Source organism: Acomys russatus, chromosome 29 (genome assembly GCF_903995435.1).
Source record: "Acomys russatus chromosome 29, mAcoRus1.1, whole genome shotgun sequence".
Taxonomy (NCBI): Eukaryota; Metazoa; Chordata; class Mammalia; order Rodentia; family Muridae; genus Acomys; species Acomys russatus.
The window spans coordinates 45,571,748-45,589,208 of record NC_067165.1 but is presented as its reverse complement, the minus strand read 5'-3'; the positions used below and the strand labels follow the sequence as shown (position 1 = coordinate 45,589,208).

Sequence of the window (17,461 nt, the reverse complement as noted above, 5' to 3'; positions counted from 1 at the left end):
CTTCTTCATAGAAACTCAGACGGGCAAGTACAGTCCAGCCTGGCATGCTGGTCCACCAGTGCCAGCATTCTGGTCTGGCTGTTTTCAGGGCACTTGCTAGACACATGAGGGTATGTATGTGGAGTGGGCTGAGCACTTCTACTCTATCAGACAGAGACCCAAGCTGTAGAGCTGACCTGTAAGGCCAGAGAGCTGCCCAACTGTCAGGGGATTTACAGCTCACATAGGGACTGGCGCAGGCTCTGGGCCTCACAGCACTTGAGTTCATCCTGCAAGGCTCAGGAGAGGCATAAGGGAGGCTGTGTCTTTACCTTAGGATTCTTCATCCTCCCAAGACAGGCCTTGAAGAAAAGGATCACCACTGTCCATGGATTACTGCATACCTATTTTACATTACAATTTTATACATATTTACAGAAAACTGGGCAGGACATCCCACCCCTCCATCTGGAGAGACTGCAGCTGTGCTTGTGTTGGCATCAGCAGGGCCTGCTGCTTCTCTTCCCACTCAGGTCCTGGGCATGGCCGTCTCGTTGTCCACAGGCTGTGCCAACACCCTCCTTGGTGTCCAGGAAGCAGAGACAGAAGTGATCCTTACTAAGGAGGGCCAGGGAATCCCCACTTAAATGCCAGCACAGTCCAAGCACTGAAAAGTCACCTAGAGGGACAGGTTGCCAGAAGGTTAGGATCCAGGATGTGTGGGGAGGGCAGCCAGTGGGGGAATGAGGAGCCTGTGGGGAGGGCAGCCAGTGGGGGAGTGAGGAGCCTATGGGGAGGTCAGCCAGTGGGGGAGTGAGGGGCCTGTGGGGAGGGCAGCCTGCAGGGGAGTGAGGAGCCTGTGGGGAGGGCAGCCAGTGGGGGAGTGAGGGGCCTGTGGGGAGTGAGGAGCCTGCGGGGGAGTGAGGAGCCTGTGGGGAGGGCAGCCAGTGGGGGAGTGAGGGGCCTGTGGGGAGTGAGGAGCCTGCGGGGGAGTGAGGAGCCTGTGGGGAGGGCAGCCAGTGGGGGAGTGAGGGGCCTGTGGGGAGTGAGGAGCCTGTGGGGAGGGCAGCCTGTGGGGGAGTGAGGAGCCTGGTGAGCCCAACACTGAAGCCATGCAGCTTACTTAGGGCAGCAGGCTCCCAGTCAGGCACACACACCAGACAAGGTCCTGCAAGTTCCCTAAAGATGTGGAGGGGGCGTGTCACTGACACGTGGCAGTAGATTTAAGCAGATGAATCTGTCTGAGGCCAGCCTAAACTGGGCCACCATGTCCCCTGGGATATGCTCACCTTCCCCCGGTACCTGCACCGACACACAGCCTGCTGGGGACCACAGGTACACCTTGCTTCCTCCGGTACAGATGGCCAGCCTTGGCTGCTGAGGGTCCCACTGAAATGAGCGCACCGCACACATGTGCTCTAGTACCACGAACAGCTTCAGCTTCTCAATGTCCCAGACCCAGACAGCGTTGGGGACATTGTCTGCAAGGAAGCAGAGAGAGAGGGAACACGTGTCAGGGTGGCCCTCTACAAGCAAACCCTGGCTCTTCTCAGGGACCAGAAGGCCTCCCAAACCCGGCCCATAGAGGGCAATGCTGGCTGCCTGTTCAGCAGTGAGAAGGCCTGCAGGAGGGAGCAGGCAGGTGGCCAGGGCAGGGCTGACTAGCAAGGAGTGTGGTGCAGACCGCCAAGGGAGAGCCGCACACAGCTGCCCACCTTACAGTCTCCATTCACGCCGACTGTTGGCGTCAATGGGTGAGGGAGCAGCTGACCCTAAGTGTGACACTGACCGTTTCTTGTTGCCAGGAAGTAGCTGTCAGAGCTGAAAGCTAGCATCCCTACGCCCATCCTAGGGTTCGCTCTGTCAGCTACCGGCTTCAGAGTCTGTAAGGAGACTGGCCCAGAGGCAATCTCATCTGGAACATCAACAGAGAGGACATATGAGGGCACTGGTTCAAGAGGGGGGAGGGCAGACAAGAGGGAAGTGTGGGAGGGATTTTTGGTTGGAGGGCTTAAAGAGCTGATGGCTGTCCCTAGGCGACATTTCCACTGCCTACAGGCTCCCAAGTGGGGATAAGACAGTGCAGTCTGGAGCCCCAGTGGAAGGGTATAAGCTTGCTGAGGTCTGCTTTCTGAGCTAGTCCCAGCTACTGGAACACCTGGCAGCTGTATCCAATTCTAGCATCCTGGGGCACAGATGGCCGGCTACCCCTTTCCAGCTGGGAATCAGCTGTCAACCAGCAGATGGTTATGTGAATGCAAACCAATGAGCAGCACCTCAAGCCTGGCTGCCTACAACCCTCCAGGCCCATACTGCACAGCTGATGTCCCCTCACACTTTCAGTCTGAGGTCCCTGTCCACTTCCCTGCGTGGCAGGAAGTCAAAGCTCAAGGTCCTATTCCAGAACAGGCTAACCCACCGCTGTGTCTGCTCCTGTTCTCTCCGCCTCCCAACCCCTGAGGTCTACTCTCTACATGTGTCTACAAGGATGCCTTCGAGTGCCAGACTGTTCACTCAGGCTGCTGTGACAGGTGGGAGGAGGCCACAGGGCACAGGGCAGTGAGTGCAGGAAAGGTAGGTTTCACAGGTGAACACCATGGTCGCTGTGCTGCAGGAGGACTGAGACACCATCTCAGAGTAACCCCATCAAACACACACCACCTGAGATTCTCCTGGGGAGAGGACAGAACAAGCTTTCTCCCACAGAAGGCACAGCCCTCTGCTGCTTACATTTGCTCTCTGAGGTAGAGAGGGCACCAGCCATTGCTCGGGGTGGTGGGAAGGACAGGTGGGCCAACCCCAGCTGTGGGATCTTCTCAGCTTCCTTATACACAACCTGAAAAACATGATGTGGCTGGTTGCTAACCAGTTTGCGACAAGAGCCAGGGAGCCCAAGGAAAGTTGGCTGGACGTAAGTGCCAGTAATGGAGTCCCAGGAAGAGGCAGCAGCCAGTATGGCCCTTTGCAGTGAAGCAGCTCGGCTGCCACCTCAGTCCTGCTGGCCAGGTTGTCCTTTGGAGATGGACACTGACTACATGGCTGTGGTTACATGGTGGCCCACGTCACAGCTATACAGAAGTGGACTGTGCATGCATTTTCGAATAGTGAAGACTAATGGGTGGCAAGCAAGGCTGTGGGGGCAGCAACAGCCTGGCCTGGCCGACTTGGCAGCCTGCTTGTGGCACTCCTGGAGACTGGTGGTAACTTTAAACAGTTTGTGGGGGAAGGCAGTTCACTGGAGGTGTTTTTGAGGGCCATATTGGGACTTCACCTGTCCTTCCTCTCTGCTCCCTGACCCCTGTAAGATCAGCTCTGCTCTGCCATGAGCTCCCTACCACGATGTGCTGCCTTTGCACAACACAGAGTAAAAGGTGAGGGGCCTAGGACTGAAACCTCAGAGATTAGGAGCCAAAGTAGACCCCTCCTCCTTGAAACTGACCCATCGATGCCCTAGGTTAGAGGGGTACACCACACTCCCAGGTAGAAAAACCACCATAGTACACATGGTGAAGACACTTAGACGCATGAACCACAGGCAGATCTTGGCAGCCTGAGCAGCCAGCCTTGCACTCTGCCATCTCTCACCTGTGCTCCGGCCAACCTCAACCGCTGCTATGGAAGAGCACCCCGACCACAGCGCAATCTGCACCCCGCCCCTTCTTCCTATAGGGCTCTGCTGACACAGGCTCTGAGGCAGCGAGCTGAACCCTGGCCCTTCCTTGCCCACGGGAAGCAGAAACCTGTCCTCAGTCCTGGCCACTGACAGAAGACAGAGCTACAGGATATTCCTTCAACTCCAGCACCTTTGCACTTCCTGGCCCCTGGACCTGGACTACCCTACCCGAGGTCCTTATAGACCAGCTCTCCTGGCCTTTCCCAGCTTGCCTGTCTACTCTGCTCTGGTGAAGCCCAGAGCACAGGGCCTGGCAGGATGGCAGATGCTCAGGACCCCAGTTGGCTTGGCAAACAGCAGGGATATGTAGAGGGCAGCGGCACAGTCCTTAGAGGAGCCTGGACCACACACGCCCTGACAAAGGAGTGTGTGTGTGTGAAGATGCAGGAACAGGGAGGACATCATAGCAACTGAGGAGGGTCATCTTCAGTGAAGATGTGTGAGACTTACTGTCTTGGGACTATTAATGGCTGCAGGATGCCCAAAGTCAGTGATCATCTTCCAGGTCACGTGATTAAGGAGGCGCACCTGGGGAAGGAACCGTGGGAATAGCATCAGGCAGCTCACGGAGCAGCAGCAGCGTCCTCAGCTCATGGGGCTGGCCTGCGTCCTCAGCCACTTCCCACCTTTCCATCGTAGCTCCCAACAGCCAGGAACTGACTGCTGGGACTCCAAGCCACAGACTTGATGCCCAGGGACCACTCATAGGCACAGTATGCTGACAGCAGGCGGCCGTCCAAGGAGTACAGCAGGACCTTGTACTGCAGAGGAGAATGCAGACACGTCACAGGACTGAGTGCAGGGCTTCAGCACCCAGCAGCTCGCTGCACTAAGAGCACACAAGGTACCTGCAGGTGAACGCTCTTGAAAAACAATGTGCTGCTGGCCATGTGCTATACCTCCAAGCAGGTGTCCCACGCTGCCAACACACAGCCATTCGGGGCCCACTCGATCCCTGTGAGGTCCTGCGTGTCTGTGTCAAAGTGCTTCCCGGTGAGAAAAAGGCATGACATTTGAAAGCATGGCTTAGACAGGTGCATTTATCTCATAACTCATGTTCTTGGCTCGCATGTCACTTTACATGCAGCAACAGACAGCACTGCACTGTCCCTGTGCACACCATATCCGTGCCAACCACACTGGGCAAGGCCCACACCCGCCATCCCCATGCTGAGGCCCAGATGCCCCCTGCCCCTCTTGCACCCCACAACACCCTCAAATGTTTCTCCAGCACTGACACTGAAATGTGCTCGTGGGCATGGAGGGAGATGACTAGTGTCAGCTCCTGAGGCATTTGCCCAGGGCCAACTCATTCTTCCCAGTGAAGCACTCCCTTATGCAGATAAGAGGGTTCAAAGTCCCTGCCAACCCATGAGGTCTGAATCACACTGAGTGTACACTGCTTGAAGACACACACAGTACCCCTGCCCTCTGGCCATGGAAACCCCATCATTCTATCGACATGGGGTGTGTGTGTGCTGCAAAGGCCCCTGGGATCATGAGGAACATTGGTTCCACCTCTTTCCCCAGCAGCAGGAGAGGACGGCCCTACCCGGAGGAGCTGCCAGTCACTACACACGAAGATGCTCACGTAGTCCCTGCAGTCTCGCCTCTCTGCCAAGGCCAGGTAGCGGCCATCCCTGGTGAAGGTTATTCCTGTGGAAAGAGAAGGTAAACTGGAACCAGAGTGTAGAAAACACCAGAGCACGGCAGTGACTTTAAAAGGGATGAGAGGAAGAGCCAACCAGAGAAGGGGGAGCCCCAAATGTGGAGCCCTATGGTTCTTCTGGTGGGCGAGAACTGCCACATGGGCGCCTGACAAGCAGAGGCCCCATGTGTCCTGCAGGTGGGTGACTGTACACAGACTGCTCTGCAGGGGCCCTGAATGAAACCCAAGTACCACATTCTTGAGTCACAGATGTCACTTAATGAATGCAGGGCCTAGCAGGAAACTAGGAAACTGCAGAAGACACTTGGTTAAAAGCCAGCTTGCTGTTGCATATTTGTGTGTGTGGTGGTACATGTGTGTAAATCCAGGCACTCGTGTGCCATGGCATACGTATGTAAGCGGGTTAGAGGATAGCCTTGGGTGTCTGTACTCCCTAGACACCTCGTTGGAGACAGATCTTTTGTTTGTAACTGCACATGCCAGGCTAGCTGGCCTACAAGCTTCTGGAAATCTCAGTCTCCACCCCCACCTTGATGAAGGAGTGCTGGGATCAAAGACTTGTGCCCCGCCCTCTGTGGGTCTGGGGACTTGAACTCATGTCCTTGTGCTTACACAGCAAGTACTGTATACACTGAGCCATCTCTGTGCTCTGTTACTACATTTCTTTTTGGTTTTACATATTTATTTATTTATTTATTGTTTTTTTCAAGACAGGGTTTCTATGTAGCCTCCTGGACTCGCTCTGTAAACCAGGCTGGCCTCAATCTCACAGAGCTCTGCCTGCCTCCATCTCCCGAGTGCTGGGATTGTAGCTGTGCACCACCATGCCTGGCTTATTATTGTTATTTTTTAACTAGTGTATGCCTGTGTGTGTCTGTGTATAGGTATGTGCAGGAGTCCCATTCCCCCAGAGCTCAAGTTCTAAGCAGCTGTGAGACACCTGACATGGGTGCAAACTGAATTAGTGTCCTCTGGAAGAGCAGTATGTGCTCTTAGCTGCTGAGCCATCTTTTGAACTTGTCCATTTTTTAAAAAAAGATTTTTATTTGTTTATTATGTATACAGTGTTTTTAACCTGCCTGTTCCCCTGCACGCCAGAAGGCACCAGATCTCATTCTAGATGGATATGAGCCATCATGCGGTTGCTGGGAATTGAACTCAGGACCTCCCTCTGGAAGAGCAGACAGTGTTCTTAACCTTTGAGACATCTCCCCAGCCCTGAACTTGTCCATTTAAAAAAAAAAATTGTATTTGTTATATATATAGTGTTCCGCCTGCGTGTACACCTGCACACAAGAAAAGGACACCAGATCTCATCACAGATGGTTGTGAGCCACCATGTGGTTGCTAGGAATTGAACTCAGAACCTTTGGAAGAGCAGCCAGTGCTCTTAGCTGCTGAGCCATCTTTTGAACTTGTCGTTTCAAATAATTAAAGCTAAGCTAAATATTCAGAACTATCTTACTGAAAAACGTCCTGCATCAATGTAAAAGGCCTGCGGCTTCCAAGGTTGCTGCTTCATGAATGACAGCACATTCCAACCATCAGGGCTGAGGACCCCTCCCCAGAGCCAGGCTCTTCTCAGGTACAGCAGCACTTAGGAATCGGAGTCACAGCAGGCCTACAGTGCATTCCAGGCCAGTGTGCTCCAGCCTGCCCCACCCCTCTTCTGCACGCAGTCCCTGGGCTCAAGGGCAGTGCCACATGCCTGTCCACCATCCCTGCTCTCTACCCAGTGGAGGGGCTTCTAACAGAAGAGCTATCAAACTGAACTGGAGATGGTTCAGCGGTTAAACACTTGCCCTCTTTTCAGAAAGCTGGTCCTCAGCACCCAAGACAAGCAGCTCACTCATAAGTTACCCAAGAAGTAACCGCAACGTGTATTCATATTCCCTATACCACCCACATGCACGCATGCACAAATAAATCTTTAAAAAGTAGTGAAGTGAGGCTGATAGCTAGGCGCCAGAACAAATCCTTCTAAACTCTAGTGGGGGAGCTGAGTGCCCTGTGTGAATGGAGGTAGAGTCTCCTCCCAGGATGCATCCTGCTGTCTAGGAAGCAGCATGGAGGCAGGAACTGGGAGGGCCCTGGGAGGGGCGCTGGGAGCCAGGAGCTGGGAGGGGGGCTGGGAGAGGGACTGGGAGGGGGGCTGGGAGGGTGCTGGGAGGGCCCTGGGAGGGGGGCTGGGAGGGTGCTGGGAGGGCCCTGGGAGGGTGCTGGGAGGGGGGCTGGGAGGGGGGCTGGGAGGGGACTGGGAGGGGGGCTGGGAGCCAGGAGCTGGGAGGGGGCTGGGAGGGGGGCTGGGAGCCAGGAGCTGGGAGGGGGCTGGGAGGGGGGCTGGGAGGGGACTGGGAGGGGCACTGGGAGGGGCGCTTGGAGGGGACTGGGAGGGGCACTTGGAGGGGGGCTGGGAGGGGACTGGGAGGGGGGCTGGGAGGGGCGCTGGGAGGGGACTGGGAGGGGGGCTGGGAGCCAGGAGCTGGGAGGGGGCTGGGAGGGCTGTGCTGCCACCTCTGCTTCTCTCTGTTGTCCATTACAGGAGGGTCACACTCCCAGACAGTTGTGTGAGGGGCAGACTCACCCTGCTGACAGGCTTTGGGATACTTGATGTAAGATACAGATTTTGTGCATAGGGACCAGACGGTTATTCGCAGCTGCCAGGGAGAACGGAAGAGAGAAAGGAATTAGGATGCCTCCCATCTTTAGAAAGATTCTTAAAGCCGAGAAAGATGATGATGGACCCGCACTGTACACTCACATGAAGTCTAACTTAGTAAACCTGCACAGCAGTCATGAGAGCATGAGCCACTCACATCAGCAGAGAGGCGATAGCTGACACCACAGTGTAGGGCTGGGGAGATGCTCAGGGGAAAAGCCTTACTGTTCAAGGGAGGAGTGGAGTTTGGAACCCTAGCACCCCTACAGATGCTAGGTGCGTATGTGGCCCGTTTATAATCCCAGCATGTGCAAGATAGAGTCGGGCAAGATGGGTGGATATCTAAACTAGCAGAACTAAAGCTCCTGGATTGGCAGCCCTTGCAAACCCTTGGGAAGTTGAAGACATTCATCTGCACTGGCCAAGGAGAGATACTGAGAAAGACCACAGCTGCAGGAGGGCCCCAACAGCCACAGGAGGGCCCCTGACAGCCATAGGAGGGTCCCCCACAGCCACAGGAGGGCTCCCCAGGACCCAGACACCCCGTGGCAGAATGGAAGCTGAGTATGCTCCAGAGCCTTTCCTTACCAGGACTGTGAGGAGCAGCCATACTGGCCAGGAGGGGCAGTGTGCAGGTAGACTTAGGTAACCTGGGAGCTGCTGCAAACCACCAGGGTCATAGGGACTACAGAGGATGGCCACTGTGCAATGAGCCAAAGGTGCCCTCTAGAGACCAGCAGGCTATCAAGGCCTGGCGATGCTCTGTGAGGTGTGTAGTGTCTTCCACGGCTTAGGCACCAGCAATACGATTCGACCCTCTTCTTATTGTCTACGGGTCAGGCCTCCCTTCATTTCCCAGTACCCTCATATGGACATCCTGACTCCAGCAGGGTAACCAGTGATCTAATTGTCCTGAGCAGAAATAAGTATGACACTCAGTTATGTGCCCACTCTACAAATCTGTCATGCCTACAGGGTCACCTCCTGGTCACCAATCATGGCTGGTAGTAACTGAAGTCTGTGGGACTTTTAAAAAGCTACAACTTAAAAGGTAAGATAGGGCATGGTAGAATAAAGTTTTACTCTCAGTTGTCAAGAAGCTGAGGCAGGCAGATCTTGAGAGTTTGAGGCCAGCCTGGTCTACATGGTGAGTTCCTGGCCAGCCAGGAATACAAAGTAAGACCCTGTCTCAATACAACAAAAAAGTGGGACATTTTTCAGTGGCTTCCTCAGGGTGCCCCTGGCTATGCTATGAGGTAGTTAGGTTAGCGGCGTCAGTCAGAGGCGCTCTGTAGTTTACTCACACCCATGTTCCTTCCCATGTCAGTGTGCGGAACAGGTGCTGAGGACAGCTACACTAAAGACAGTTCATAAACACTGAAGACGGTAACTTTTCCTTTGGGCCATTAACTGAAGGTCTGAGCCGAAGTCCGTGAGATCTGGAGGCTGTTCTCTGGCCTCTAGTCTCTGGCCTCTGGTCTATGGCTGGCAGAGCTCTAAGCATGAAGACTTTTGGCCAGAGCTATCTAGAAAACAGTCAAATGAGCCTCCAAAAAGCCCAAGCCACGTGTCTGTCTAAGATAAGATGTTAGTCTAACCAGGGCAGAGGTGCTGGCCCTGCCTCCTGCCTCCAACAGCCTGTATAAGACGACATTTGCTTACGCAGGTCTGGGGTGGGGGAGGTGTGCAGTCAAGAGGACAACTGTCACAGCTGGTCCTCTCCCTCCACCATGAGCATTCACAGGGTCCAACTCAGGCGGTCAGGCTTGGTGACAAGAGCCTCCAGCCACTGAGCCATCTTGCCACACCTCCCTCCTTTAAAACAAATATTTATTATGTATACAGTGTTCTATGTGCATGTGTGCCTGCACACCAGAAGAGGGCACCAGAGCTCATTCTAGATGGTTGTGAGCCACCGTGTAGTTGCTGGGAATTGAACTCAGGACCTTTTGGAACAACAGTCAGTCCTCTTAACCTCTGAGCCATCTCTCCAGCCTTTGCCAACCCCCTTTTTTGCTTTTTGTTTTGTTTTGTTTTGAGACAGGGTTTCTCTGTGTAGCCTTGGCTGTCCTGGACTCACTTTGTAGACCAGGCTGTCCTTGAACTCAGAGCGATCCGCCTGCCTCTGCCTCCCCAGTGCTGAGATTACAGGCGTGCGCCACCCCGCCCGGCAAGCTCTGACTCTCATACCTCTCCAGAGCCCCAGCGTTCCCATTCCCAGGCTGTTTGAGGCACAGAGGACAGGATGGGCCCGTCTGGGCAGCTTACATGGAATTCGGTTGTATTCAGAATGTGGCGGCCATCCGGACTCCAACAGGAAGCAACCAGCCCTGCTGAGCCCTCGTCGATTTTGCAGTGCCATTCCGGCTGCTCCAGTGACCAGACCTTGATTCACAAAAGAAACACAGATCGCAAACCAGTTGCACCACCCAGGAAGCCTCTGTGGGGGAGAGGACAGGACCGTGTTATCTCAGGCCATCCAGGGACAGCAGGCCTCACTTCTTGGCGACTTCATTATACCCCATCCTGGCCTCATTTTGTTAGGCTGTGTGAACCCTGCAACCTGCCTTCTAGCGCTCCCTAAAACACCGTGTCCAAGTGGCTCTGCTGCCATTGGCAAATACCTCCCTCTCTGAAAAACATGCTCAAAGACTGAAGACATTTGGTGCCCCACATACATCAAAGTATTTGGATTAAACTATTAGAGAACATTACATTTTTTAAAGAAAGCAACTTTGGGAGCTGACTGCTCTTCCAGAGGACCAGATTCAATTCTACACTCCCACATGGCAGCTCACAACTGTGACTCCAAGATCTGACACACACACACACACACACACACACGCACACGCACACACACACACACGCAGACAAAATACCAATGCACATAAAATACATTATTTAAAAAAAAAAAAAAAGCAGCAGCAACATTGAGTTTCATCGCATTTTCCGCCCCCAAACCTGAAAAAAGGATACAAACTGGCCCTCTCCTTCCCAGCTACATCCCTGGAAGCCTTTCTAACCCTAACTCCACTACGGTCACAGCCGCAGAGCAGTACACATGCCTCACGAGTGCAGACACCCATCCACACATGGGGCATACCTACAGGAGTCTTACTTACAAGTGGCCTGTCTGTCGACACACACCACATCTATAAGTGGCACACACCTGCACAATGCCCCGTCTGTACATGGCACAGAGGATGAAGAGGGAGTCTGCTGACCACTCTATGTGCTGGATCTGGTCCAGGCATGTGTACAACTGAAGGATCTGAAGGGTCTTCACATCCCGGACCACTAAGCGGTACTGGACACAAGAAGCCTAGAAAAGAGGCAGAGAGCGCTTAAGGGTATCTCCTGTCCAGGAGGGAGCTCTGAGAACAACAGTGTCGCCCCGCCTCAGTGGCCATCTTCTACCCTCCTATCTCACTTTTCAGATCTATTTACCTTCATGTGGACCAATAACTACAGAGTTCATTCCAAAATGACTAGAAAAAGAGAAAGTTGGAAATTACCAGCCAAGCGGTTGTAGAGCACGCCTTTAGTCCCACCACACAGGAGGCAGAGGCAGGTGGATCTCTGAGTTCAAGGCCAGCCTGCTCGACAGAGTAAGTAGGGGAGCCAGGGCTACACAGAGGAACTCTGCCTCAGGAAGATATATATATATATATATAATATATATATTTTTTCCTTTTTTCTTTTTTTCTTTTTTTGTGTTTGGATGTGAGGGGCAGACCTATAATCACCACACTAGGGACGTGTTAATTGACTCTCTGAGTCTGTGCCAGGCTTTGTATATTATACTAGAGTCTAAAAGCCAAGAACTTGCACTTGCCTCAAAAGCAGGTTTGGATTCCCAGAAGCTATATAACCCTGGGTGAATTTGTTTATAATCCCAGTTCCTGTGGTCAGGAAGACAGAGACAGGCACGTGTGGGCTGACTAGTGTGGTATGTACAGTGGAGAGCAAGAGCCCTGCCTCAAAGTGAGGGATAATGCATGGGACTGTCCTCTGCCCTCCACATGTGCTGTGGCACAGTCACACATAACACAACCACACGTGCATGTGGTGCATGCACAGACTTTTCTTTTTAAAGAAAAGGAAGCCACATTTGTCATCTATGAAAAAGAGAGCATGAGGACTAAGTACAGTTTAGAACAAGGACCTACCACACGCCCATCAGAAGCCTACCACACAACTAGCACAGGCCTACCACACAACTACCGCAGGCCTACCACAGACCTACCACAGGCCTATCACAGGCCTACCACAGGCCTATCACAGGCCTACCACAGACCTACCACAGGCCTACCACAGGCCTACCACAGGCCTATCACAGGCCTACCACAGGCCTATCACAGGCCTACCACAGGCCTACCACAGACCTACCACAGGCCTACCACACAACTAGCACAGGCCTATCACATGCCTATCACAGGCCTACCACAGGCCTACCACAGGCCTACCACAGGCCTACCACAGGCTTATCACAGAATTACCACAGGCCTACCACGGGCCTATGACAGACCTACCACACGCCCATCATAAGCCTACCACAGAACTACCACAGGCCTACCACAGGCCTACCACAGGCCTACCACAGAACTACCACAGGCCTACCACAGGCCTACCACAGGCCTACCACAGAACTACCACAGGCCTACCACAGGCCTACCACAGGCCTATCACAGGCCTATCACAGGCCTACCACAGGCCTACCACAGGCCTACCACAGGCCTATCACAGGCCTATCACAGGCCTACCACAGAACTACCACAGGCCTACCACAGGCCTATCACAGAATTACCACAGGCCTACCACAGGCCTACCACAGGCCTATCACAGACCTACCACAGGCCTACCACAGGCCTACCACAGACCTACCACAGGCCTACCACAGACCTACCACAGGCCTATCACAGGCCTACCACAGGCCTACCACAGGCCTACCACAGGCCTACCACAGGCCTATCACAGGCCTACCACAGACCTACCACAGGCCTACCACAGGCCTACCACAGGCCTACCACAGACCTACCACAGGCCTACCACAGACCTACCACAGGCCTACCACAGACCTACCACAGACCTACCACAGGCCTATCACAGGCCTACCACAGGCCTACCACAGACCTACCACAGGCCTACCACAGGCCTATCACAGGCCTACCACAGACCTACCACAGACCTACCACAGGCCTATCACAGGCCTATCACAGAATTACCACAGGCCTACCACAGGCCTATCACAGAATTACCACAGGCCTATCACAGGCCTACCACAGGCCTATCATAAGGCTTGTTTTCCACATTAGAGTTTTGTGAACTGTGACCAGTTACACTGGATCCCTTATGAACCACTGAAGACACTGAACCTGGAAACATAGGCATGCTCTGCCCAGTATTTAGGGCAAACTCGCAAGAAACAATTATCAAGAGTTCTACAATGTTTTGATGAGTGGTAATCTCAAACACAAATATCAGTAACCAGTGCAATCTCTCTGGTCACTAAAACTTTCAGAACAGTAAAGCAACCCCAATCAGCTGGATGGTGGTGGTGCTGCACATCTTTAACTTTGTACTCAGGAGTCAGAGGCAAGTGAATCTCTGAGTTCAAGGCCAGCCTGGTCTACAGAGAGTCCAGGACAGCCAGGGCTACACAGAGAATCTCTGTGTCAAAAAACAAAAGAAAAACCCAACCCTAATCTGTGGAAGCGTGTGGACAAAGGTAGAATGTGTTGGGGTGTGTCTGTGTGTTGTGTGGTGTCTCCTTCTACTTCTACATGGTTCTAGAGCTGGAGCAGAGATGTCAGGTCTGCATAGCAGCGTCTTTACCTGCTGAGCTACCCACCCTGACCTGACTTAGAGCAATACATAGGGGGGATGAACATGGTGGCGGTAGCGGCGGCAGCGCCGGCGTGAATGAAGAATCATGACGATGGTGCAGAAGGGCCTTTGGTTCTCCTGGCTCAGTTGGTACCTGGGAGGCTCGCTGCCTCCTTCTGCTCACCTAGGTCCAGAATGTTTTTGGCCTGAGACTCACTGCTTAGTAAGCTCACCCTTGCTTGTTCTGAGCTCTGGGCTGGCGGGTTCAACTCAGCTGATCTGACTCAAACTTCTCTCCCAGCTGACTGATTTAATCTGGCTTCTCTCTTGGCCCAGAACTATTCTTCTTGGCCTCAAACTAATTTAGCAGTCTCCTCTCATCTTCTGGCTTCTTATTTTCAGGCCTGTTCTGTCTCCACCTGGGTTCTCTCTCTGCAACCCATCTGTCTATTACTGTCCTGTTAAAAACTGCCTCTTAAGTAGCTTCCCTTTCCTCTCTCCTGAGAGTTGAGCGTGTGCTACTCTGTCAATCCTTCTCTGATTCGTCACCTTTTCTGCCACTCAATTAGACATCACTTTCGGGTTTTTTTGTTTGTTTGTTTTTCCCCCAAGACAGGGTCTCTCCATGTTAGCCTTGGCTGTCCTGGACTCGCTTTGTAGACCAGGTTGGTCTTGAACTCACAACAATCCACCTGCCTCTGCCTCCCGAATGCTGGGATTAAAGGTGTGCGCCACCACACCCGGTTAGACATCACCTTCAAACATGGGTGCTTCCTTGTACAAACTATCTTTACTTTCATTTGGCATTAAAGGCGTGTACTACTATGCCAGGACCTAAGCTTTTCTTTACCTGATACATGTTCTATACCAGGCTGGCCTTGAACTCAGATCTGTTTGCTTGTCTCCTGGATTAAAGGCATGTTTGTATTCCAGCCGATCACACAGACCTAGATCTTTGGATGTGATCTCTTGCTGGAACAGCCATGTTCTGAATTAACATTCCTCTACAGGTGGTGGTGGCACTTCTCTTTATCCCAGCACTCAGGAGACAGAAGGGGGCAGATCTCTGAGTTCAAGGCCAGCCTGGTCTACAGAGGAGTTCCTGGGTAGGCAGGGCTACACAGAGAAACCATGTCTTGAAAATAATAGTAATAAAAAGGTATCTGTCAGTTAAAAGAGGATGGTAAGTAACAGGAAGCTTGTTAAGAAGTCCTGGGTGGGCACATTTGTGTATAGGAAGGGCTGTGCACTAGTTGTGGTTTACGGGGTGGCCAGAGGACATGCAGGAAGTCAGTTCTCTCCTTCCATCCTGTGGGTCCTGCTGATGAAACTCAGGTCACCAGACTTAGTGCAGGTCCCTCTGCTACCCGACTGACATGGAACCACAGTGAGTTTTCCCTGATGGCTTCCTAATGTCAAGCGTCTGCCTTCTGAGAAGGCACAACGGTCATACTGGTGTTATCTTGAAACCTAAGTAACAGTAACTTGAACACAATCCTGTCCGCCATAGAATGGACAGCTGATATCCAACCTTGGGGCTGTAAGCTAGTTATTTAAATCATGGCTTGTGACGGAAGAGGAGAGGCAGCGGAGATCATAAAGGAGGGCACCGTTTAACCAGCTCACAGGCGGGAACACACGTAGCGACAATGGGCTGGCGTCCCGGGTGCCCTCACATGTGCGAAAGCAGCGTCAGCCTACCCAGCTGCGATGACGGGAAACTGGAGCTGGGAGGCCGGCACCCCATCCCCCGCCCGGGCCACCAGCTCCACGACCCCCTTCCCCACCCCGGTCACCTGCCAGGGTCCCCCTAACCCGGCCCGGGTCCCTCTTCCGCTTCGGGTTTCCCTTCCCTGACCATCTAGCTGATTCTCCCTCGTCCGGCCCGAAACCCCTCCGTCCGCCCCCATCCCCGCCCCCACGTCCCCCTCCCCGGCCGCCCGCCTCGGGGGCCCCCCTTCCGGCCCCCCTTCTTCCCGCCCCGGGGGCCCTGCACAGGTCACACGCCCACACTTAGGTTCCTCCCCGCGCGCCGCGCTCACCAGGTACTTGCCGTCCGGGGAGAACCTACAGAGCAGGCCCGAGAGCTTGAAGGACTCGGAGAAGTTCATAACCACGGGCAGCCCGGGCCAGGCCCGCTCTGAGGTACGGCCCGCCACCGCCGCGGGCCGCGGCCGGAAGTACAGAGGCGGAAGCGTGCTGCAGCCAATGGGAGCCTCGAGCGGTCGCGCGGCATTGTGGGGCGGGGAGTCCGAGCTAGCGCCTTAAAGGGACCGAGCGCCTTTGGTCCTTAGAGGATCTCTGTGCAAGCCGAGAAACGGAGGGAAAAGTTCTGACTTCAGAGAAGTCACAATATAAATATGTTCCCGAATGTTACATGGGACACACTTAAACTAAAAGACTCCGTTATCTGGAATTCAAATTTTAACTAGACGTCTGTACTTGTAAACATTTATTTTCATGTAAATACTACATATCTATGTGTACGTACATAGTATACAGGGACCAGACCGTTATTCGCAGTTAACAAAGTTTCTGTAACAGGGGTTGGGGGCGCGGCTTAGCTGGCAGAGTGCTTGCTTAGCATACGTGAAACCCCGGTTTTGGACCCTAGCAACGCACAAATCCCGCACGATGGTGCGGTGCACACTTTTAAAATCCCAGACCGGAAGCCAGAGGCGCAGGTGTTCAAGGTCATTCTCCCCTACCTATAGAGTTTGAGGTCATCCTGGGCTACGTGAACCCCTTTCTCAAACAAAGCAAAGCATAGTATCTGTTATAATGCATGTCCTATGTGATGTATTAGTACAAACGATAGGTTTACTTTGAGGTTTTATGGAGAGCAGCGTGACCTCGCCGTGCAGGTGCCCCTCAGGTCTGTGGAGGAACGAATTCGTAGGTCTGTGTATCGGCTCACCCTCCTAGGGGTACTGAGTTCGAGTGTGAACTTAGATGCCCTTGATTCAGACTTGCGACGCAGCACGCGGGACGGCAGCCCCGCTAGGCTTCTGTAGGACGACGTCTCAGCCGGGCTTTAGACCTGTCTCGCTCCCCAAAGTGCTCTGCTCCCTCCCTCCCGCAGCATGCCAAGGCCTCTGCCCCACAGGGCTGCCCATTCCCGGCTGGTTGTCTGCATCTAGCGCTTCTGAGGATCTATTTGTCGCACAGCCGCGGCCATCTGCGCTGAGTCCCGAATTCTGAAAGCGGAGAGGGACCTGGGGTTGTTCGGCCCAGCTCTTAGCTTCGAGCCTCTTCTCCCGAGAATGAATGGTTGAGGGTGCTTGCACTGTCCGGAGAGAACCTGTCGGGTGCGCGGGGTGCTGACCTTATCTGTTCCAACCAGTCCCAAACTCTTTTTTTTATTATTATTATTAATTTATTCTTGTTACATCTCAATGTTTATCCCATCCCTTGTGTCCTCCCATTCTTCCCTCCCCCCCCCTTTTTCCCCTTATTCCCCTCCCTTATGACTGTTCCTGAGGGGGATTACCTCCCCCTGTATATGCTCATAGGGTATCAACTCTCTTCTTGGTAACCTGCTGTCCTTCCTCTAAGTGCCACCAGGTCTCCCCCTCCAGGGGACATGGTCAAATGTGAGGCACCAGAGTACGTCCAAACTCTTGCTTGGTATTCATCTTTGTCCCCACCCTGAACC

The 17,461-nt window shown here is 53.5% G+C and overlaps 1 protein-coding gene across 2 annotated transcripts; it reads right to left on the bottom strand.

The window, feature by feature from the left end:
* Positions 1-197: 197 nt before the first annotated feature.
* Wrap73 (WD repeat containing, antisense to TP73) lies at positions 198-15,975 on the bottom strand. Of its 2 annotated transcripts, XM_051171322.1 has the most exons (12): positions 15,849-15,975; positions 11,150-11,302; positions 10,249-10,365; positions 7,906-7,978; positions 5,205-5,308; positions 4,552-4,638; positions 4,279-4,413; positions 4,103-4,180; positions 2,710-2,815; positions 1,769-1,894; positions 1,269-1,460; positions 199-658 (listed from the first exon to the last, which is right to left on the bottom strand). In XM_051171322.1, the coding sequence occupies exons 1-12, from the start codon at positions 15,915-15,917 to the stop codon at positions 480-482; spliced, it is 1,419 nt and encodes a 472-aa protein (XP_051027279.1). In that variant the 5' UTR covers positions 15,918-15,975; the 3' UTR covers positions 199-479. The 2 variants fall into 2 exon arrangements, with proteins under 2 accessions (XP_051027280.1, XP_051027279.1); XM_051171323.1 differs by lacking the exon at positions 11,150-11,302 and having other exon boundaries at positions 198-658.
* Between the last annotated feature and the right edge of the window lie 1,486 nt (positions 15,976-17,461).

Coding starts and splice junctions, on each gene's coding strand:
- Wrap73 (XM_051171322.1), bottom strand. CDS start 15,917: ATGAACTTCTCCGAGTCCTTCAAGCTCTCGGGCCTGCTCTGTAGGTTC. Junction 7,979..10,248: donor TGAATACAACCGAATTCCAT/GTAAGCTGCCCA, acceptor TCTCCCTGGCAG/CTGCGAATAACCGTCTGGTC. Junction 4,181..4,278: donor TTGGGAGCTACGATGGAAAG/GTGGGAAGTGGC, acceptor TTCCTTCCCCAG/GTGCGCCTCCTTAATCACGT.